The following is a 24,174-nucleotide window of genomic DNA, read 5'->3' as shown; positions in this document are numbered from 1 at the left end:
TTTTCAATTCGCAAACCAGAATTTTTTCCACGCTGGAAATTAAATTTTCTGCCATTAAATTACACAAAAATACAAAACAAGCTGTGGTTGGTCTTGTGACATATTGGTCAAACAGTCCAATTGGGAAGTTATTGACCAGAATAAGTGCATTGACCAGACTAGACAGCAATAAAAATGCTAATGGTTATACTAGGCTACAAACAAACTATTAATGTGTCTTGTTATAGCACTCAATTCAAAACTTTAACAATATAAATATTGCTCAGTACACTACATGGATGTTCTGGCCTATTTTACGTGGTCTGGTTCTTGACCTGTAATATACAGCATCAGAAAAAAAAAATGTTTTATGTTGTTAGGCAAAATATTGGAACACTGCATGACTGGAAGATTCATGCAATTCATAAATTACATGTTGCATTGCATGCGCAGCTCTAGTGCAGTTAATCTCCGAGACGTGTACATAGGCTGTCACTCTGTCAGTTTGATAGTTGGTTAAGAAACTGCAGAGAGCTTAAAGCCTCATCACATCTCTGTTAGGAGGCACAGAGGACCGTTTACGTCCAGTGTTTTACAGTGCGCATCATTTATTTCACACCCTGGATAACGGTGGAGAGGAGACCGTGGGCAGAAGTCCGAGATGTCACACCTCTTCAAAACATGGTGATTCTTTACAGCTTTTAAGATAGTAAAGGGTGTTAGAATGAATGAAGAGAGGCTGTGTGTGTTTGTTGAAAGCTGAAAAACAGTGCAGATTATTTATTGACTCACTTTTTCAACCAATCAGCGATGTCTTTGGAGGTGGCTCCATAATTCTCATAGTGATGCAAGAATTTCCCCTTCCTTTTTGGAAAAAAGAACAAAAAAGGACAGAATAAATCTTTATGATTAATCATAAACTGGCTGTGGAAATCCAAACAAAAACAAATCATTTTGCAAAAACAAAGCAAACAAAACAACATTTTCACCAATAGAGGGGATGCACATGACATCACCGTCACCAGGAGTGACTGCAGTTACGCCAACTGATGGGCAAAAAGATTGACTGGCAGCATTGGTTTTGGCGTGAATGCCGCGAAAAACACACACAAAACACATCTAGAACGGGAAAGAGCTTTGCGATTGACTGTTCAAATAGATTTGACAAGAAATCTGAGGAATATTTTTACAGACTGTCGAAAGCTACAGAAAAGAGAAGCAATGGATCGCTGCAATTCAAAGAAATTCCCCTGGCGTCAAAATCAGGCACATATAAATGTCAGGAAACACGATTCCTGGCTGCATGTCAAAATCCATGGATCACTGGATCTTTGGTAAGTTGTAAGGAACACTATAGAGTCCAACCTTTAGTTTAAACTGATCATTTGTTTTACCCGCATTTTCGCAGTTTCCCCTATTAAAGCCAGCGATGTTGTATGCTTTTTGAGAGGCTGCTAACAGCAGAGAAAATTGGTGGAGCTTACATTTAGCTCCTCCTCAGGTGTAAATATAATTTGTGCCTAATGGATGGAGCTACAATATCCAACCACACCCTAACCCTACCCACAACTCTATCCCTCAACCCCATTAGACGTCCAGAGAGATGAGCTGGACGTCATTTAACTCTGCAGCGAATACCACTTGGGCTTTTTTGCCACTCAGTGCGGCTGAGGGGGCGTGTTCCGGCGGGAAAGTGACATCAATGCACACCCTTCTTATAAGGAGGACACCATTTTGATTTGGGGGGTAGTTTGTAAGATCAATAACTCCAGATCAATCCAGGCCGATCGTGTCCTATCACGATCCCATTATTTCCTGTCCTCTCTCTGCTGTCTGTATAAAAACATGGCCAAAAGTTTGTAAAGCAGAAAGTTTGTTTAAAGCTGTTAGCATTGATTTACAAAAAAGAAACCAGTTCAAATCTTGCCTTCTTTTAAAAAAAAGGACATACTAAACGGGAGAAGTCAATATTTATTAGCACTTATTTTCTTAACATAAATTGCACTAGACAGCTTAGGATATTTGTACAAAAAAGACGCAAGGCATCCAAGACCGCTGCTCGCTTTTTGCCATCCAAAATAAACATTTTAAACGAGCGTTTGACTCAAAGCTAATTAAGCCATTTGGCCCAGGGCTCTTAGCATAATCAAAGAGCTCAGCAAGCAGCCTTTGTGCTCTTACTAATCCATACAACCACAAGCAGATCATGAATGTATACAGAAATGCTCTTGAACACACAGCTGAATGTGGAAGAATGCTTCAAACATCAGAAACTCATGTTTTATCTGCCATCGTCTGCTCCTGTTCCGTGACTCAGAATAATCTGCAGCAAGTGAGAGCTTAGCGCAGTCGACTGGCATTTGTAACTGTCACTAATCAGTTAGGATCCACAAGTGCTGTGACAACCCAAACAAAGAAATATAATAATAAAGTGGAAAACCCATGTCCATCAAACGGAATTATCACTTTAGTGTCAGGCTAAATCTGGAGTCTGAAAAACATTTTTGCCTTCCATTTTCAAATTCCGAGGGAACTCAAAACCTTACTTAATGTAGATCTGTTTGCAACCAGCATGTGACATACACAGCAGAAATAAAATAAAATAAATAAATCTTAAAAAATAACTTGAAAAAAAATAAGATAAAATAAATAATTATGCTCACTTTGATCAGTGATCACAGACATATAATGCATTACTGAAATATCAATTGATTCGAAAGAGCAGTGCTGAGGTGGGGAGGTGTGGTGCAAAGATCTGGCATTTGCGCGAAGGACCGTGTTTAATTACCTTCTAGTAATTAAAACAGCTGTATAATGAAGGAGCACTAAACAGAAGCTAAATGCACACAGCTGCAGCCGCGAGTATAAATATACATGCAAAAGATTCTGGACAAATTGCCTCATGCAGAGAATACACATTAACATTCTCTGATTCATTTAAAATCATAAATCATCCCTTTTGCTGGGGGCTGGGGCTATTAGTTCTAGCATGCTACATATAAAAAGCTGCCCCAAAAATGTCTTAGAAATGAATTCATTTTAACCGTTGGAATTTAATATGCAAAGATTATTTTGTGGAAAAAACAAGTACTTTTTCCAAATAATGCAAATCGCTTCTCTACCCTGCAATGCTGCATTGTGTATTGGTTAAGAACATTTTGTGCTACTATAAGTTTAAAATACTTCAAAAAATATTTATATTTATATTATATTTATATTATTTTGGACTTTCTTCTTTCTTTCTCCATTATTTAACAGTATTTTTGTCAGTAACATAAAATTAAAACAATAAAAACCACTGATTTACCACATTTAAAAGTAACACTCCAAGTAGACAGTTTTGATGCTGTCATTTCATGTACTTGGGCCTTTGGAAAATGAAGGACTGGTGAATGGTTCAACGCAAAAGCACTGACGTCTCCAAAAATCCTTTCAAAACATTTGTTGTGTATGAGACGGAGCCAGTGGCCCTTAATTGGACTGTAGAAAAAGTACCATTCTGATCCATCTTTCCCAGGCTCCTTCAGACCAAATGCATCACAAATGTACAACCCTATAACACTAGTGTTAAAATTAAACAGAAACAGAGTTTAAGAAAAAAGTATTATTGTCATGATCCTGGCTCTCTTTCTCCTTACTCTGTCTCCTTACAATTATGGGTAAGGAAAGTAAGGTAAGAAAGTACTGGGTAATATAAGGTAACTACATTGGTTAAGGTTAGTTTTAAGGGTAGGATCAGGGTTAGTACCTAGTTATTACTGAGTTATTGTAATTATTATAATAAGTACATACCGGTAGTATGTACATGGGGAAAAGGACTGTAAAATAAAGTGCCACCAAAATAATAATAAAAATCCATTTAAGCCATTGCATAGCAAATGTACAAATAGAGATATATACTGTAACATCAAAAGGCTGAAAAATATAAAACGATCCTTTATAGCTATATCACTCAGCTCTAATGTTTGGCAAATTAGTCCATTTGATTTAGTTAAATCGGTGACATTGTTTGTGTTTAGAAGTGTTTGCGCAGAATCAAACTTACTCAAAGTAGCAGAAGGTTGGGTAGCCCTTGACGCTGAACTCCTGTTTGAGCCCGTCAAACTCCGCCGGGTGCACGTTCATCCCAGCCAACACCTGCACCAAAGCAATGAATTAGACTCCAAACAAACAATCCCTGTCTAGCACCTCAAACACAGGAAAATGAAGATGAATGGCCACATCAGTGCACGCAGAAAGCTTGTCGATAGAGATGGCATGCAGTGAAGTGGCACGTGGTAAATATCCCACTATTTCATGACATTGCAGGCTTGACCTGACATGCTAATCGCATCCCAAAAACAATTTCAACTCACTTTGGTTTTGGAGGAAATTTACTTTAAGTCACTACAGACTCAATTTACTTTGTGTTTGAATGCATCAAAACAGAAAAAGACCTAATTCATTTCTATGGCGTGTCTCATTGCTAAGTTGAAAAAATATAGCTTGTGCCCTAATTTCAAACAAACTGCACTGTTATGACAGGCCATGCTTGATAATGAATTCTAAAATAAATGCATATTATCCCAGAGTGTCACAAATCGTCTCCGGTGCCTCGTTTGCATCTGTCAGGCCAATGAAAAATATGCAGAATAACTCTGCTGACCAGCTATTACTTCCCAAATCCATCAATGTTTCTGCAGTGCTATCAGCTTCTCGACATACACGTGGAAACTCAGAAACACAGGAGGCAGCAAATCTACACATCTCGTCCATAACAGGAAGCTACCCATTCATTATCTAAATCTCTAAACGAGCAACTTATTTTCTAGTGCAAACTCATCTGTCCGGGTTAGAGAAATGAATACTGCTTAAATCCCTCCATATGTGTGAAAAAATAAATATATATATATATAATAATAATTATATATATATATAAAATAGTAACACCTTACAATAGATACATAAGGTTCAATTTGTTAATGTTAATTAATGCATTAGGTATCATAAACTAAGAATTAACTTTTTTATAAAATGTATTAATGCAGGTTAATGATCATCTACGGTTCCTTTAACGTTCATAATACTTATACTAATAATAGTACACGGAAGTTGAAATGTTAATAATGTTAGCATACATTACTGTTAAAAATTGAGGTCAGTAAGATTTTTCTGAAAGAAATTAATAATTCTACTGATGCAACAATGTTATAAACTGATCAAAAGTGACAATTAAGACATTTATAATGTTACAAAAGTTTTCTATTCCACATAAATGCTGTTCTTTTGAACTTTCTATTTATAAAAAAACCCTGAATAACAAAAACAAAAATGGTCATGGGTTACACAAAAATACAATTATTTTAAATTGTAATAATATTTCACAATATTACTGTTTTTTTGTTTGTTTTTTTACTTGATTTGTAATCAAATGAATGCAACTTTGGTAAGACGTCTTTCAAAAAAAGAAAAGAAAAAAAATCTTACCAAGGACAAACCTTTGAATGGTAATATAGATTAGAAGTGAAGAAATTACCATTAAACTAGATTAATAATTGCTGTACAAGCATTGTTCATTATTAGTTAATGACCTAATGCATTAAGTAATGTTAACAAACTAAACCTTATTGTTAACATAATAGTAATAAATAAAATCTCCTTGTTGTGTGGTTTTTCTTCATGCGATACATTTTTCAGTTTACCATTGGATAAAAGGAACGTAGGAACCTTTTTAGAAAGGAACATAAGAACCTTCAGCTGCACGATACTAACAAATGTTCTCTTGACTCACGCAAGCTTCCACATTGACAACATTCCAGCTTTGACATTCACAGTGGGGTCTCCTTTCAAAACGTTTCACTTTGGACAATTTGAGTTTGAATGAATGTTCAACCATCTATGTTTGTGCTTCTGTGTACATTCTGTGATGTGAGATGGGGAGAAAGATAGAGGGAGATAAAAAAAGAGAAGGACTGAGAGAGAGAAATGTGTGGTGAAGTGTACTTTGAGTCTCCCGGCAGTGCACATAGAGATATTGAGCTGAGTTGGCATATAATCCATACTTCACCATAGACTTCAACAGCAGGAAGTACATCCTATAACTGTACTATGAAATCAGCAGAAGGGCTTTTAAGCAAAATTGCCTCTTGCTCTAATGAGGGGGAACTAAACGTTCTGTCAAAAAGGGACATCATTGGTTTCACAAAACATCCACCTGTTAAGTGATTCAACAACTGTACCAGATACGGTAAAAATTTTGGTTGAGATACAGTCTAGCAAAAAAAAAAAAAAGGGGGGGGGGGGGAAACAAAAATAAAGCAGAGGAATCGATAGGCCATGATTCTACCATGCTACTGTACTTACATATTTTCCTTTTGTCTCAGTGGCTGTTTGCTGGAAAATGGGCTGCATCCTTTTACATACACCACACCCTGCATGTAGAAGAGATGTTAGAGGTTAAGGTGCGGTCACATTAGTGAAATTTACTTACTGGAATTTCATGGGCAAAAAAAAAGGTCTATTGTCAATAGTGTAGCATTGTATAAATCACAGCAAACACAGAAGTCTCTTTGGTCACACTTTAGATTAGGGTCCAATTCTCACTATTACCTAAATATTAACTATGACTTTTGCCTCAATAAACTTCTAATTATTGCTTATTAAGGGATTAAGGGATTACAATCTATAATTGTAGATTATGGATGCAGAATGAGGCATTAATATGTGCTTTAAACAGCCAATATCCTATTAATATGCATGCTAATAAGCAACTAGTTAATGGTGAGAATTGGACCCTAAATTAAAGTGTTACCATCACTTTTAAACCAAGCAGCTTTCCATCTGGTCAAAGTGCCAAATGCGTGTGACCAACTTAAAGCTGCAGTCCGGCATTTTTCCTCTTTGTCGCCATCTCTGTTTGAAATCTGTAATTGCAGTTATTCGCGGAATTATTAACTTTGCGTGAGTTGCACATCGGCATGAAACAGCGCAGATGAACACAATGTTTTGAGACTGCGAGTCTGTCAGTCACCGCGCCGATGTGGAAACTGGCATTCAGAATCACACATTCTACTTTTGGAAAGTAGGCCAGTATGACCATGACAACATACGAATTTTCATCGGAAAATGTCATCTGAACAAGTAAGTAACATCCACATCAACTAAGGGGGGAAAGCCTTGCAGTAAATCGTGCTGATTAAATATAACGATCGCGTCAAACCTTTCAAATTATACTTTGTTCTCAAATTATCAACATCAGCATTGTGACTACATTTAATGTGTATTATGATTACCCTGTAGTTCAGTTTCTATTTCTGTGCAGTCTAATTTCTAATTGTCATACCAATAAATTAATGTTTCTTTACTGGTTTTCTTTGAGAAAAAAGAAAAGAAAAAAAAAAACACGTATCTGTAATCCGATGCATATTTAAAACTAGGGCTGGGCGATAAAACGATAACGATATGTATCGCGATAGACACGTGATCGATATCAATAAAAAATGTGTTCGATAAAACGTTCGATATTTTTTTCTTCGTCGGAAGAAACCAAAGATTGCGAAGCAAGTTTGGTTGCATTAACAAAGGCACTCGCGTGTGACACGCTAACAGGCAATCATGTAACGTGTCAGTTTGGTTGCGCCATATCGTTGTCTCGTGCTGCTGGGTTCCTCTTCAGTAACCGGCGATTGATAAGCAGAAAATGAGTGCCCTTCATCTGCATGCCATGCAGGCTAGAATTGCGAAACATTATTGGATAATTCGCTCTATTCGCGTTTGATGTGAACACAGCATAATGAACAGGCTGCGATGTCAAGATTGCAATGCTGGAGTGTGTGTGTGTGTGTGTGCGCGCGCGAGAGAGAGAGAGAGGCACGAGAGAGACAGACACGCGGGCGCGATCGAACAGTGGAGACATAAAAACATACTCCGTCATTTTGTTAATACAGGACATCATTCAGTCTGCAAAGTGTTTACTTATATTTGTGTAGGCCTATACTCGCAATAAAACACAACATTGTGCTTTTGTCACACTGTATTTCTTGTCAAACTGTAACCTACAACTGTCACACACCGTTTTAAAAGCAAAACATATTTATCCAACCCCTTTTTAAAACAGCCTGTGTGTTCCATCTTTTGGACATTCATCATATCGCATTGGTTTTAATTTCTTGTCCTCATAGCACTAATCTGTTTATTTTTAAGTTACACATTGATTAAAAAAGAAAATGAAATGTGTTGGTAGTATTATTTTATACGGAAATCAATTATTTATAATTCTGATGAGAATAAAGTTAGGGTTAATTAAAATTAAGGAAAACAAATATATTGATCTGAAATATAGCAAATTAATTTTAAATTCATTCAGGTACAATTACCAAACATATCTCATATCTATCTTTTTATTAGTTTAATTAATAAACCAATTATATAAAACTATTATCAGTGCACTATAAATAAACTGGTTCTATGCCTTTATTAATAAAACTTATTTAAAAAATACAAGGCTTAAGACATTTATAAAAATGCCTTCTATATTTCGGTTTTGCTTTTCACTCCATTGTACCGAAATCGTACCGAACCGTGATGTCTGAACCGAACCGTGACTTCTGTGTACCGTTCCACCCCTAGTATTGTCGTCATAATATGAATTACGTTAAGCTATGGTAAAAGTGGTACCGCCAGACCACGAGATCGGCTGAATGGTTTCCTAAACGGTAAACAAACATTTGTTTTACTCGAGGGGAGGTGGAAAATGAGCTTAATTCCCCAAATGGTGGAATATCCCTGTAACGTTAGGCTTATCGTTAGCCGAGTGCTCTGCCCTGACTTCTTATGATACAGTGCATGTGTAAGATACAAACTTCCTGGTTGGCAAAAAAAGACTTTTGATAAGTATGCTGATTTTTAAGTCACGCTCAGAAATGTGTCATTTGCATATTAAAAATCACAAAACAAATCAAGCAGGGGGCACGTACGATCACAAACCCCCACCACCCACGTCCCACCGCGCCACTGTCACCTTTTTTACTCTGAGGAGTTTGCAGGTCTGATTGTGAATTTAGACTTATGTTTACATTTTTAATTATTTGAGTTTTCCATGGTTGTGTTGACATTTCTGTCTTGGGATTGTAATCAGAGGAAGGTTAAGTTAAAAAAAAAAAAAGTTTAATTGTCAAATATTTTTTCTCCTGGTCCTTATTTTAAATGGGTCATAAAAAAATCAATAATTATCGATATCGACCGATATGAAACACTGATATCGTGATACAGTTTTCAGCCATATCGCCCAGTCCTATTTAAAACTATATATAATTTCTTCGGAGGCCGGTTTGGTTTGCTTGGAGTAGAGGTGAATTGCTCCCTCTCATAGCTAGCACAAAATATTTACCATAATAGCTAAACGAATAAAGACAGGAAACTCCGTAACTGTGTGAATTAAGCGAACAAGTGTGCTACTGTTACACGATTGAACTATTGAAATGTCTTACCTGTCCTAAAAGAAAAAAAGCCGTCTCTGCGTCCGTTTTGAACCGATGTTTATCCTTGTTTTCGCGTGGGCCAGTTGCAGTCTCTTTTTTCTCTAACGTTACCCACTCCGAAGTCCGAATTATTTGGGGTTTTACAAGTGGTGAATGTCCAGTTGTCACTGGTGATTGTCGTTTGAACCTTTCTGGATCCGCCATAAGTTTAATTATTTAATGCTGTGAGAAAAGGCTAAAAATGTCCACCTCCAACATCCTCACGCAATATAGCCGACTAGCCGGGACGCCTTCTTTATGTGTACAGATGTGACGTAATGACGCAAAGACATGCTCGAATTTCCCGCGGAAATCCACCAGTACCACTGGAATTAAAATCATTATTACAAGCTAACCGTTTCGAATCGGGCAAAAGCAAGCAGATAGTTTTGAACACTGGCTGGTTATGTTTTTTTTAATTATTATTATTTTGGATAATTTTTAACCCAAAAAAGTTACGGACAGCAGCTTTAAACCGTTGCCAAAATCTGAGTGGGGTCGGTAAGATACTTTAATGGTTTTGAAAGAAAACTCTTATGATCATCAATACAGCAAAACAGCAAGTTCAATTTATTCCCTAAATGTATTTATGAGTAATAGCGATGATCTAATTCACCTTTTAAGTTAAATTTAACCTTAAAGCTACACTATGTAAGATTTTTGTAATAAAATATCCAAAATTCACTTGCACAGTGTGATATATTTCCTGCAGTTGTGTACTTACAATATCCCAAAAGTTCCCAAAGATTTTTAATTTCAGAGAAATTCCAATTTTAAATAATGGCTCGTCCATGTTCACTTGTCGCCTGTCAATGACGTAATATCCGCGTTATCCCTGGTCTCCGCTTGTACTGCCATAGTAACCATGGCGACAGACGTGGACAACTGCGTTATGTCTAGCGGCACGCTCACGCTGTTGTTGTTTCGTTCAAACATTATGGACCACGGGAAGCAGACTTAGGGACAAAAGGGGAAATAAACAGGGATCAATATTGGCGTGGCGTTTCAGAGATGCCGAGAGCTCCACGTCCGCGACTAACTTCGACTTGATACCGCTCTTACATGTACTTTATTAGACAGGTGAGAAAATGTACATAAAATGAATCAATGTTATATAGCTCAACATGATGAAATGTTAGAATATGATCAGTATGTTATTCTAATGTTGAACTAGCTTTCTGCTAGTCTCATACAGCCAAACTAACACACAGAATAACATTATAACTTTCAACACACTCAAATGCAGTTTAGTGTGATAGAGTAGACCAAGTGAAACAGCGCTGCGTTACCTCACAAGTTTAATTCGTCAAAGAAACCGACGTTTGTGAGTATTAATTCAAGACTTGCGGATAGTTCGGTAGAATGAAATGTCCTTATTCCTTTATATCCGCGGGACTCGCGTGTGGCGCCTATATACGTCTCTCATTAGCAATCGCGCCCTGCTTCATACCACAGTCATGTTAAAAACATCAATGTATTCACTCATCCATAAACATTATTAGATCCATCAGCATGACGACAAGTTCCATAATTCCGCTTATGCGTCATCAACCTACACCTTAGAGGTTAGAGGTTAGCGACCCCTAGCAGCGAAAAAAATGACATTGTAGCTTTAAGAAGCACTTTTCAATGGATACTGTCTGGAGTCTTGGAGGGAAAAAATTAAATGTCAATCTAAATATGATTTCAGCTGATTACTCATCTACAAGACTTAACTATTGCAGTAATGAGCTTTTGGGTTCCTCTGACCACTACACAAGGAACCAAGATGAGTCTAGAACCAAGATGAACCAAGTTAAACTCTTGCTAATGGTACATTGACAAATGCTGGACATCTTAATGAGATCACGACCATATTCACAACCTGCATTGATTCAGGCACACTCAATCACACTTTACAAGATCTGTTTTGATAGAATTTGGCACATCTTGCATGATTGCACACAGTTAGCATCATATGAAGTGTCTAGTGGTGGAAGATTACAAACAGGGGTGACTCACATGGGGCGTAAAACATCATGAGGGTGGGCCGCTCCTCTTTTTTCAGCAGTTTCCGGAAATCCTGCGGGCCAAACAGGACAAAGTGAGTGAGTCAAACACTGGGTTGAGTGTCTATAACTTTTAGTAAAGTTTCAAATGATCTTAATAAACCAACAAAGAAGGGCTGAGATTCCCTGGCCTTTCATTAGCATGTTCATTACTCCACTTCATTGCTTCATTACTCCATCACACACCAGCACAGTGTGGCTGTTTTTGACTGAATATGCCACCGTCATCTGCAGTGTCTGATTTTTGTTTTTAAAAAGATACTATTGCAGAACATTCAACTAGATTTATTTTAAATCTATTAAAAGGTGGACAGTGCAATTTCTTTCAATATAAAGTATGTAAAATATTTAATTAACATTGAGGGCCCTATTTTAACGATCTAAGTGCATGGTCTAAAGCGCACGGCGCAAGTGCGTTTAGGGCGTGTCCTAATCCACTTTTGCTAGTTTAACGACGGGAAAAATGTTTGGCGCTTCTGGTGCATGATCTAAAAGGGTTGTCCCTATTCTCTTAATGAGTAATGGGTGTGTTTTGGGCATAACGTGCAATAAATCAATCAGAGTCTTATCTCCCAATCCCTTCAAAAGCCAGTTGCGCTCACGCCATGGTGAATTGCTATTTACATGGCGGAATTTGCCAGCGGAAAGACTGAACGCGTCTCCAGAGCGCAAACGGATCTGCTCGTGCGCGAGGTTAAAGCGAGCAAGCAGACCATCTACGCAGACCATGTGTAATAAGCAGAGTGTAAGTGCATTGTGCGACTGCCTATAGGCGCATATTACTAACGTGCCCTTTAAATAACAAAAAAAATATTGCGCCATTGACTTTAGACCAGGTTTTTGTTGGTCAATGGCGCAGACTATTTCAGTTGCCTCAAAATAGCAACGCGCCAGCAATGCGCCTGAACACACCTCGTTTTCAGACCAGCACGCCCATGTGCGCACAAACAGGCGCAAATCCATTTACTATTTAAACGTTGGCGCAGGACGTGAAAAAGATAACTGCGTAGGGCAGTTATTTTCCTGACAAAAATGATGTTTATCACTACTGTAATGTCTGGAAAATATTATCACAATTATAATTTCAACCTTGTGTCTTGAATTTTTAGATGCAACTTTTTTAAGGCATTTAAAACCACACTTGTTCCTGGATACACAGTCCAGCTGCCAGATTTAGCCTCTAGAGACAGAAGAATAGGAAGGTTCTTCTGTTGCAGATTGCTCAGCTACAAGTCTTTTGTTCTGTGTGACATTCCCACACCTGATAAATACTCAGCAGAAAACCGATCTTCGCTGCAGTGTGCTTCAGAGAGCAATACTTACCTTCTCTGACTCTATGTGAACAACATCTTTAGCCTCAGGGTTCTCCTCCCACAGGGGGGCACCTGCAGGGTCTTTCAGGAAAGCCACCATGGACTAAAAGAGAAGAGAGAATAGATAGAAACTTTGAAAAGAGACCATTAGAGAATCATCTTTCACTGTCAAAAGAAACTGCAAGTGCATTTATTTCTTTTTATAAGTGAATCACTGTGAGATTAGAGGTACGGATCTACAATAATAGGATGTACACTACTGTTCAAAAATGTTTAATGTTTTGAAAGAAGTCTCCTATGCTCATCAAGGCTGCATTTATTTGATCAAAATACTGTAAAACAATGTTGTGAAATATTATTACAATTTAAAATCATTTTCCATTTTTATATATTTTTTTAATTGCAAAAACAGGATTTTCAGCATCATTACTCCAGTCTTCAGTATCACATGATCCTTCCGAAATCATTCTAATATGACGATTTCCTGCTCAAGAGGAAACATTTCTTATTATCACTGTTAAAATCAATTTGCTGCTTAATATTTTTGTGTAAACTGTGAAACATTTTTTTGAGGATTCTTTCATTAACAGAAAGTTCAAAAGGACAGCATTATTTGAAATATGTTTATTTGTAACAATGTAAAAGTATTTATTTTTTTAACTTTTAATCAATTTAATGCACCCTGCAGTAAATAAAAGTATTACATTTTCATGCTAATAAAATGATGTATAAGAAAAAAATGCAACCACAAATATTTCTGCAGGATAGTACCGAGTCAGTTCTTAATATTTACAAGAGTATTTATCTTTCTTTTTTTTAGTACTTTTTTAAAAGGAGTGTGTTCATTGGCATATTAGTATTTGCTGTGGCATAAATTGGTTATTGGACGTTTACATTTTTACTACTGAAATTTTGACTTTTGATCATTTTGCTAATTTAGGTAATATTCCAAACTTGTTCTAAGCATGATCTAACTAACACAAAAAGTATGGAGACTTATCACCAATGATAAAAAAGGTTTCACTCTTGCACAATTACACTAATTTAGTTCCTAATCTATGAATCCTAGACATTAGGAACTAATCACTCCCTTGACATAAAGTGCTCAAAGTACAGTGTTATTGCTATACCAAGGGAAGATGAAGAGCAATATGTGGTACTTAACAGCAGGTGAAATAATGAATTTATTTCAACAGCTCCATTTTTTCCACACCAGTGGCGCCAGCGAACATGTCCCATCACTGTTTCATCATCCAGCATAGCTCATCTCATTCATTTTTAACATATTCACATTACAGCTCTCCTCATTCCAGAGCCATTCATCAATGCCTCGTCACATTCGCTCATAATTGAGCTGAAAGGCGTGTGGAGAATGAGATAGGTGAGATTCGTCTACTTATGAATCTTGGACTTCTGGTTCTGGTGCTTGAGGCTGAGTACTATGAAATAACAGCCATGGGAAAACGGTGGGCGTCAAGCGGGTAAATAACAACAAAGAGCAAATCATCCAGTAACAGATGACAGAGTATGCATCCGAAAAGGCACAGACGGTATTTTCTGGAAAAGCGGATTGTCAATCCATATGTCTAACAAAGAAATATTGATAAACTGGATTCTGAAAGAGGCTTCAAAAAAGACTTTTGTTAAAGATGCCTTCAACAAAATTCAATTTTCAGAAAAAATACCTTAAATGTGGATGGTCTGTTGTATTCCGTGTGGAAGGTCCCATCCCTAAAAGGAACACAAAACTACAAGATGAATTGCTGAGTTCATGGTTCTCAGTAATAATTCATAAGACCTTCATCTACCATTGTTGCATGGATCTCAAAAAATGAAGACTATTCTTACTTGTAATGCAGGACCTCGACTCCTTTGGTTTTTGAGCTGGGATCTACCTTGACTTTTTTGCAGAGTTTGCGGCCTTCTGAATCCCTGAGGTGGGAAACGTACAGAAAAACATAAATATTCAAATCACATAAAAGAATCACATATAGTACATATAAAACAGTTGTTTTGATAGATATCAGCTTGGACAAAGTTCCAATTTTAATAATTGCGCCTTTTTTAATTCATGTGTTGGAATTCCATTACAGTCGTATCCGACTCTTGGCGTTTCTGTGGGCCATTTCCGCCATGCTTTCCGGACTTCTGCTTTCTTTTTCAGCTGTTCTATGCCTAGGCCGGTGATACTTTTGATGGTGTCGAGCCAACGCATTTTTTTGGCGGCCTCTTTTTCTTGTTACACTAACTGTGCCAAGCATTATAGTATTTTCTAGTGAAGTTGTTCGCATCACACGGCCAAGATGTGCCGCAGTTTGGTCATTTTTGACTCAAGTGACATCTCTGGTTTAATGCGGTCCAGGACCTCTGTTGGTATCCCTTGCTGCATGGTATCCTTAAGAGCCTTCTCCAACACCACAACTCAAAGGCCTCAGTCCTCCTTCGATCATTGTTTTTTTTCATAGTCCAGCTTTCACATCCATATGTTGATATAGGAAACACAATTGCCTGGGCTGCCTGCATTTGGTTGTGAGGTTGATGTCTTTGCTCCTCCAGATTTGGTGCATGCTTAGCATTGCATTACATCCTAATAAAAAAAATTATTTCAGGTGTGCAGTCTCCAGTTTGGTCGATCATAGATCCTAAGAAGCAGAAGTACTTAACGTATTCAATTTCTTCTCCGTTGATGGTTACTTCAATTGCACCGGTTCCAGCTGTTGACATAATTTCTGTATTTTTGATGTTCAGGTGGAGTCCCATTTTTTTTAACTTTTTACTATAAGGTTTTTCAAGACCATCTTTGGTTTCTGCTAATAAGGTTGTCTCATCAGCGTAACGGAAATTATTGATATTTCTGTCGCCAATCTTCACATCTATTTTTGAATCTTTCCAGACATCATTTCTTAGTTACAATTTTGCACTTTGTTTGCTACCTGAATTCAAATGTAGTAATTGAATTGGATATTAAAGATACTATCAATTCAAGCATGAATGGCACACAGCCCTAGTAGAAATGCAAGGAAAACAAAGTTTGAAGCAACCATGTTCAGTACAGTGTCTGCAAGCACAATCAATTAACTTCATACTTTTTGTGCAAACACAGAGGCGAAAGCGAACATCAAGTCATAGCGAATTATGCTCAACAAATATTATAAATCACATTATTCTATTATAACACAGGCCCTTGAAGGACATTTGTCATGCAAATTGATGCAGCCAAAAAGTGAAGTGATACAATTAATGTCCCAAGACATTTAATAAATTGCTGTAGCAGCAATACGAGACCGCTCATGGGAAGCGACAGATGACCACAGCAATAAGCTAATGTAAGGGGCCCGCTTCTAAGTTTTGGCAAACCCTGTCATTCTTCTTTTTTTTGAAGGACAAGACATTCAGCTTCCTTTGCTTCAGTGTATTATACATACAGTCTGCCTGCTTGAATTCAGAGCCATAGGTCTCCAGATAAGAAAAGTTAAATGTTTTTTCCTCCTCGCTCTGCTTTAGTGACTTCTTACAGCTGAAGAGCACGCTTCAAAAAGTCCTGAGCATTAAATGGATTTTGTATGAGTATGTGGTACTGGTGATAGACATTGTGTAGACCGCATACATTCCACAATCCGGCACACTTTTCATTCCAAGCAGGACTCGACAATAAGACCTGCCTGTCTGTCTCGGGGTCAGCGTAAACGTCGCTTGGGACAGTTCACACAATCTGGGCAGTGCTGCACCACAAAAGTTTATCATTTGCAAGTGTTTTTAAGCCTTGGCAATTTAAATATCCAAGCGCAAGAAGACTCCAAGAACTCCATTCAATAGTGTGAGAAGTTGTGTGCGCACACACATCCGAAGCCCAGAAAGCCGCTTCTCAGACAGCATACAAATGCTGAATTAAGCTCTCTTTCACATCATTTCATGTAAAAAAATTGCGTCAAAAATGCCGGTCTTGGTAAGTAGTAAACAGTCTGTTATGTCTTTCAACATAAACAGTTGAGAAATAAAACGCATGTGTAATTGGATCCGTTTATTGGATCTGTGCAGCTCTTAAAGTGACAGGAGCCCAATAAACCAACCTGCTGCTGCCTTTGTTTTAATGTTAATCAAACAACAAAGGACAAAGAAAAAAAATAACTCACTGCTCTTGACTGAATGACTTTTGTAACTTTAAAAAGGATTAATCTATATTTAAATTATGCAGTGAAGACTATGCAGTGCTAGTTTTTCATTTGATTATTAATTTTCTGTACCTGAAAATTACTGCTAGACTTACCTGAAAAACATAAAAAGCAGTGTTTATTTTATTTGTTTATTATATTTGTGCAATTGATCGTAATTTTATTATTTGTTCTTATTTTATTACTGACAGTTTACTTGTCTTTCACAATATTTGAATTTTTTATGAGTTAGGCTAGTAGTTTTTGGAGTCACAGCATTATTAAGGTTATGGCTAAAAAACAAAGACAATAACTAGGCCTATTTTATGTATTTATTACTTTTTTTTGTGGTGGGCAAAATTTTGGCAGGGCAAGTAAAAAAAAACTAACGCTGGACCGACCGGGCCAGTAGATTTTTTTAAAAGCGTTAATTCCATGTGCTTTATTGTGGGAAATATTAGATATGTTAAATAAACTTATCTAACATAAAATCAATGTAGCATGAAAAGTAGCTAGATTTAAACATCAAATGTCTTTATCACAAGTAGTAAAGTAATTTGGACCCTTTCTACATGATAAGTAAACATTTGTAGCTCTCAATTTTTACACAAAAAGTAATACATTTATCATGCTCAACAATTCAACCCTGTTACTCAAGTTATTGTAAGAAAACATTATCAACAATCAACAATATTTTAACTTATGGGAAATACAAGTTACATAAATAACAACAATTACACATTTGGTTTCAAACTAGCTAGCTCTAGAAATTAAAATTTGATGTGCATTTCAAAAACAGAAACGGCAAATCATAGAAAATGAACTGAGGATACATAACTGCTCATTTATATCTATCTAGTTTAACTTCCTGACTGAGGCTGACGATCAATTTTCTGAAAATTAAGTATCTACTTTTAACTGGCCAATTGATGAATAAACAAATACAGCCTTTGTTTCTAAGGGTTTCTGGCCCTATTTGTATCCTATTTATGGCAAAGTGCCACAGAGGGATTCAAAATTCAGGGCTCGCTAAATTCATTGCACAAAAAAAAAAGAACACTCCAGTTCCAGACAAATTCATCTTTGCCATACAGCCAATGACAAAACAAAAACAAAAAAACAACAGCAACAGAGCACACCATCTTAACACTCACACCTCAACAGAATCTGAGAACAGAAAAGACCCACAATTACCTGGTCCCACTGTCACCGCACATATGCCCACACCCTCCCAAAGAGATCCAGATCGCTCCATTGAAAAGACTTCCCTTCCCTTGAGCGATAATGAGCATGGAAATGTATTACATAAGGACAAATAGGAGCAGAGAGGACTCAGCAGCGATCTAAAGCCCCATGCTAATGGAAATTCAAAGAGACAGAATTCAATTATGCTTCTGACAGCATCCGCCCCCAACCGGCTCCATCCCTTAAAGGTAGATGAGACACCATCATTAGCGTTCCGCATTTCCCACATAACGCCTTTGTGGGAGGACCGAGATAGGTGCGGTGGAGATCAGAGCTCAGTCTGTCATGTGGGAAACTCAATTAGGCATGCTGTGTGTTGAACGAACTGACTCAGGATCACAGATGGCAATAAACACACATGCGTAGACATACACCTTCATGCCCTCCTCAGCCTCTATGACCCTGTTGGGTACTCCAAAATAAATGGTCATCCTATTCAAGCACCATACGCTATTCTAAAGCATGAGTCATGCGTCAAGTCAATAAGTTTTGTGTGCAGGGGGTTTGGAAGTGGGTATCCAAGGCTCAAAATTGCTAAAGAGGAAAAACAGTTAGTGGCCGAGATTGCGGTCTTCAAACAAGTTGAGTGGAAAAAAATGAAGTTGAAAGCCAAGAAAAGTTTGAAGGTTCCGAGAAAAAGTAGCTGGCCTATTTCAACAAATTTTCGCAAAATATCCAATTGGATCGTTCAGTCTCCAGGATTATTGCATTCCCATTTTCTTCACACTGATCCCACTCTGTCCATGACCTACTTCCTTAATGGTATCCCCCAGTGAGTGGACTGCAGTTGGCCATCTCTCAGGTCCCTGTCATCTGTAGAAAATGTGTGGGCGCATCTCTGCTTTGCTCTATCACACTGCTGCCTGTGAGGAGTTACTTTTTTTAAACCCAGCTTTATATAAGTTGTTCACAAGGGGACTCAATGTCCCCAAGATGGTCTCAAAAAGGTGCTTTAAGGATTGGTTCTGGAAAAAGAAACCATGCTTGGCTAAGCTAGAACAAGCTTCACATCCTACCATTTATCAAGAAATGATTCAGAGGCAAGCTTTGATTGCTAATTATCAGAAACATTTAAACTACTTTTGTAACATCTCTTTCTAAAAGCAGAGAAAGACGCTGAGAAGATGCTGAGCTGTAGCACTCGCATGAACTGAACTAGAATGCAATGGAACAAGATAAGCCATAAGAAAACACAAGGTAATCACCACAGACATTGCTGTAAACATGACCTGTGCAATAAATTATGAATAAAATTAAACGGTGCATTCGCATACTGTCTGAGTAGGTACTACATTTCAATTTGAACTTACTTAACGTCTGTTAAAAAAGTATGTTACTGTATATATAGTATAAATAAAATAGTATGAATGGAACTCGGACATATTAGTATTACGTGACTTGGCTACCAGCGTTAATTGCGTCGCTTCACTGCTATTTATAAATCCTCTCCCGTGAACTCATGGGATAGTAAAGTGTCCATTGAATGCGCACTTCAGAATCTCGGCGGAAGTGTCATCTGGGTACTTTTTGCCTAGTGTTTTTCGAATACTATTTGAACATACTACTCTGTACATGTACTACTCATGTACTCTATACTGTTTTTCCCATACCAAGTATTCGATTTCGAACACAGCAAAGTTCTCCTGGACATTTTAAAATAAAAATAGTTCAAGGTTCTACATTAACATACAGTTTGACCAGAAACATCCTCTCTAGTCTAAAAACACCATCTATTACCTTCATTCCGCATGTATTGCTGTTTATATTAGTACGTCACAGCTGGTATAAAGACACAATATCAGTATTAGAGAAACACCAACAATTTGCCACTTAGGTGTTGCCACCAACACCTAAGTGGCAAAAAAGTACACTAGCAGTAACCTGCTCAAATACAAGAGCCAAATCAATGTAGACTCACCCACAATTCACCCAGGCGATGGTACCCTGACCTTTCACGGCCTGAGCCACATCAGACAGCAGCTTTAGATGAGAATCTCCAGACGAAGCTGACGACACACACAAAAACACATTTAGAAGACTGTAGAAGAGACAGTAACACCCTTAAACATCATAAGCTTGTATCTAGTGTAAGCGGATGGTCTCCAACACTGTACCCATGGCACCTGGAAGCCCACATTGAGCCTGCATGTCGCCCGCAGAGAGCACATGCTATAAATAGCCTCAATTATAATGCTTGAAATCACTTTATTTCTTTTTTTTTTCATAATACATGAAATTAAAGAAAATAACTTTTAACATTTTGCATAGCATTAAAATATTTAATGTTTTTTAAAAAATAAATTTACAAATGAATTTTCACATTTAGCCAATGCTTCTGATCTGCATTCTCATAGCCTACTAAGCAAGCCATTGCTAGTTCAAAAGATCTCTGTGTGAGTGAGTGAGAAAATCTGTTTTGTATAGTGTTTTGATTAGTGTTTACATGAAAGTTTTTCATTCTGATTGCGCTATTAGTCAGATTAATAACCGACTATTAGGCTGTATGTAAACACAGATACTTTGAACTAAAATATGTTTGCAGGGCAATATATGAATACATACAAAAATAAATAATTACAAAATTAAAAGTAAGGAAAAGGAATGACGTGGATTCACATACAAACATGATTCCCATCACTCTCTTCAGAATAACATTTCAGGTGAAACATGGGAGTATAAGTGACTGTAAAGAATTTATAATGTTACAAACATTCGTATTTCAAATAAATGCTGTTCATTTGAACTTTCTATTCATCAAAGAATCCTAAAAAATAATCAGTTTACACATAAATATTAAGCAGGACAACTGTTTTTAACATGATAATAATAATAAGAAATGTTTCTTGAGCACCAAATCAGCATATTAGAATGATTTCTGAAGGATCATGTGACACTGTAGACAGGAGTAATGTCTTACTTTATATTGATATATGTTGAATATATATAAAAATACAAAACAGTTATTTTAAATTGTAATAATTTCACAATATTACTGTTTTACTGTATTTCTAAGCATAAGAGACTTCTTTCAAAAACATTTAGAAAATCTGATATATATATATATATATGTGTATGTGTGTGTGTGTGTGTGTGTGTGTGTGTGTGTGTGTGTGTGTGTGTGTGTGTGTGTGTGTGTGTATGTACACATACACTACAGTATTTGGTGAGTACATGAATCCAGATGTTCATAAAATCAAACTTAAGTTAAGTTTTTTTTTTTATTGATATGAACTCAAGTTCACATAAAAAAGCAGCCTGGTCTAGAAATGCATACATAGTTACGTATACGGTACATTGTTGCACATCCATCATTTTCTTTAAAATGTGGGGTGAAGGTTGTCATCAGGGCAAGTGCAATATTTACAACGTTTACTTGGTGATAAAACGTGTAGACCGGGTAAATGAATAAATAATATATAATTTTAAAAATCCAAAAAAGTGAAGTGAATGTTGTTCTCCAATTTCACAAGCTTTTCTGCCCATAGTTCTCACTTTGATTATGAAAGCAATTTGCCAACACACCTCGGTGCGGAACAACAGAGCACAGCGTGAAAGTACTAAGTGTAAAAACACAGTGACAGTTTTACTACACCACAGATTTACACATTTGTGAGAGTCTTGGATCTAATACTACACCACTGAACCTGCAATCTGCTTTTCTTCCCATTAATCACATCGGCCAAGGTCAAAGGTACAATAATTTCAGGGTTCTGCCTATCAGTACATCTTGGTTTTAATCTAATGAACCTAATTGAAGCCAATACCTTTTTGAATGAGAAGTGCCTGTTTACCACCTGATCATGAATGTGTTCCTATAGTCTAAAGCAACTATCACAGTTAGCAGGATGCATCTAATGGAAATGCACAGGATGAGCAGCGCTAGTCAGCCATCAATCAAACACACTGTTCGATACACAGTCTTATCCAATGACCTCATGCGCTCGAAATGAGTCGTGAATTATGAAACAAATAAATCTTGCACAGCAAAACCTTGAGAGGCTCTTTCCTTGCTTTGTGGGTGGGAGATTGTTTATGGACTGTTCATCCATACGGTACCCATATATGGCCCTGTGCCTGCTAGATTTGCTAATAACAGCCACAGCCAGGAGTGATGCAAATGAATATGCAGTGTTAGGGGGTTTTTCTAATGGCTGGGAGAGAGAAAAGCATTACATTAAGTTGAGGGTGCTGAAGTTTTTATGCTTCTCTGTTCTTTAAGTTCTTCTCTGTCTATGGCCATAAGATTTATATTTACTCCGCTAATGAGTGTGCTAAGTAGAGAAAACTCCAAGTGTGCTGTACAGAAGGTCAAGTATGTAAAGGCGCCAACATGCTTTTGGTAGTGAAAGCAAACTTGATGTACCTATTGTGACATACAGTAACAGGTTTGTTGGCATATACTGTAGCAGAATCATAGTTCTCAATGAATTTCCCTTAGGGCATGTAATACATACACTTCTAGCAACACAAGCTTGACTTTATGCATCATGTTCCTAAATGTGCCAGGATGCAAATCACAATGGACATTCATATTGCATTCTCAGGCATAACAAAAATATCTGCTTCTATGGTGAGTTCTCTTTCAGGTTAAATACTGTCATGGCAGAACGGCAGAAAATCCTGCTGAGCAAGTTAAAGTCAGCATGTTTATAGCTAACACAGGGTTGGAAGAGTAAGGATTCTTCTTCGGTCATCTTCGGAACACAAATTAAGATATTTTTGATGAAATCTGAGAGTTGTCTCACTCCTTCATAGGCTTCTTCTAGGCAATTTCATTCTGCCGGTCCAGAAAAGTTGGTAAAAACATTGTTAAAGTCCAAGTGACTACAGTGGCTCATCCTTAAGTTTATCAAGCGACGAGAATACTTTTTGTGCGCAAAACCCCCCCAAAATAACCACTTTATTCAACTATTCATTTTCTTCTGTGTGGGCCTCTGAGTGAGTTCACGAGAGCGCCACTATGCATGCGTGAGAACTGAGAAGATGACGCTCACGATCATTTGATGGGAAAGTGTGAAAGGTAAGCCATTCATTTTGCGGCATTGGTAAGGCACTTTTACGTTTTCTCGTTGGTTTCTCACGATATGGACATCCAGGAAATGCACACTTTAGAACCATTTTAAACACTACATCTGCAACAAACACTACATTAAAGACCCATCTGCGTCATCTTCTCAGTTCTCGCGCATGCGTCGTGGCGCTCTCGTGAACTCACTCAGAGGCCCACACAGAAGAAAATGAATAGTTGAATAAAGTCCTTATTTCTGGGGGGTTTTGCGCACAAAAAGTATTCTCGTCGCTTGATAAACTTAAGGTTGAGCCACTGTAGTCACTTGGACTATTTTAACGATGTCTTACTAACTTCTCTGGACCGGCAGAATGAAATTGCCTAGAAGCCTATGGAGGAGTGAGACAGCTCTCAGATTTCATCAAAAATATCTTAATTTGTGTTCCGAAGATGACCGAAAGTCTTACGGGGTTGGAACAACATGAGGGTGAATAATTACTGACAGAATTTGAATTTTTGGGTGAACTAACCCTTTAACAGCTTTTGTTTTTGAAAGAAGTCACTTATTCTCACCAAGGCTGCATTTATTTGATAAAAATACATTAAAAACAGAAATATTTTATAACACATTAAAATAAATGTTTTCTATTTTATTTTAAAACGTAATTTATTCCAGTGATGGTAACGCTGATTTTCAACAGCCATAACTCCAGTATTAAGTGTTACATGATCCTTTATAAATTATTCTCATAAGCTGTCAAAGCAAAAAATGCAAAAGAAGTGCTGCACAGGGTGTGAAATCTCGGTGCTCTTTGGTTGCTTGGGATATTTCAGCTCAACAACAAAAAAAGTTACTCCAAGGCACTCGAATAATGTAGAAAAAAGTTTAAAAAGCCTTTATTTGATCATGGCTTTAAGTGAATAAAATTGGTG

The 24,174-nt window shown here is 37.2% G+C and overlaps 1 protein-coding gene across 1 annotated transcript in view; it reads right to left on the bottom strand.

The window, feature by feature from the left end:
* The window catches only part of pdia5 (protein disulfide isomerase family A, member 5), a 63,462-nt gene that overhangs the window by 27,760 nt on the left and 11,528 nt on the right, over positions 1–24,174 (bottom strand). Inside the window, exons 3-10 of the mRNA XM_056263168.1 lie at positions 20,152–20,239; positions 14,686–14,769; positions 14,523–14,568; positions 12,848–12,940; positions 11,478–11,538; positions 6,322–6,389; positions 4,025–4,116; positions 772–843 (exon numbers count right to left, since the gene is read on the bottom strand). Coding sequence (XP_056119143.1) covers positions 772–843; positions 4,025–4,116; positions 6,322–6,389; positions 11,478–11,538; positions 12,848–12,940; positions 14,523–14,568; positions 14,686–14,769; positions 20,152–20,239 — 604 coding nt within the window. The remainder of the gene's footprint in view (positions 1–771; positions 844–4,024; positions 4,117–6,321; positions 6,390–11,477; positions 11,539–12,847; positions 12,941–14,522; positions 14,569–14,685; positions 14,770–20,151; positions 20,240–24,174) is intronic.

The sequence above is a fragment of the Rhinichthys klamathensis genome, unplaced genomic scaffold, assembly GCF_029890125.1.
Source record: "Rhinichthys klamathensis goyatoka isolate OS25496 unplaced genomic scaffold, OSU_Roscu_1.1 h1tg000201l_1, whole genome shotgun sequence".
NCBI classification, from domain to species: Eukaryota; Metazoa; Chordata; class Actinopteri; order Cypriniformes; family Leuciscidae; genus Rhinichthys; species Rhinichthys klamathensis.
The sequence above is the reverse complement of the archived record's forward strand: the minus strand, read 5'-3'. Positions and strand labels throughout refer to the sequence as shown.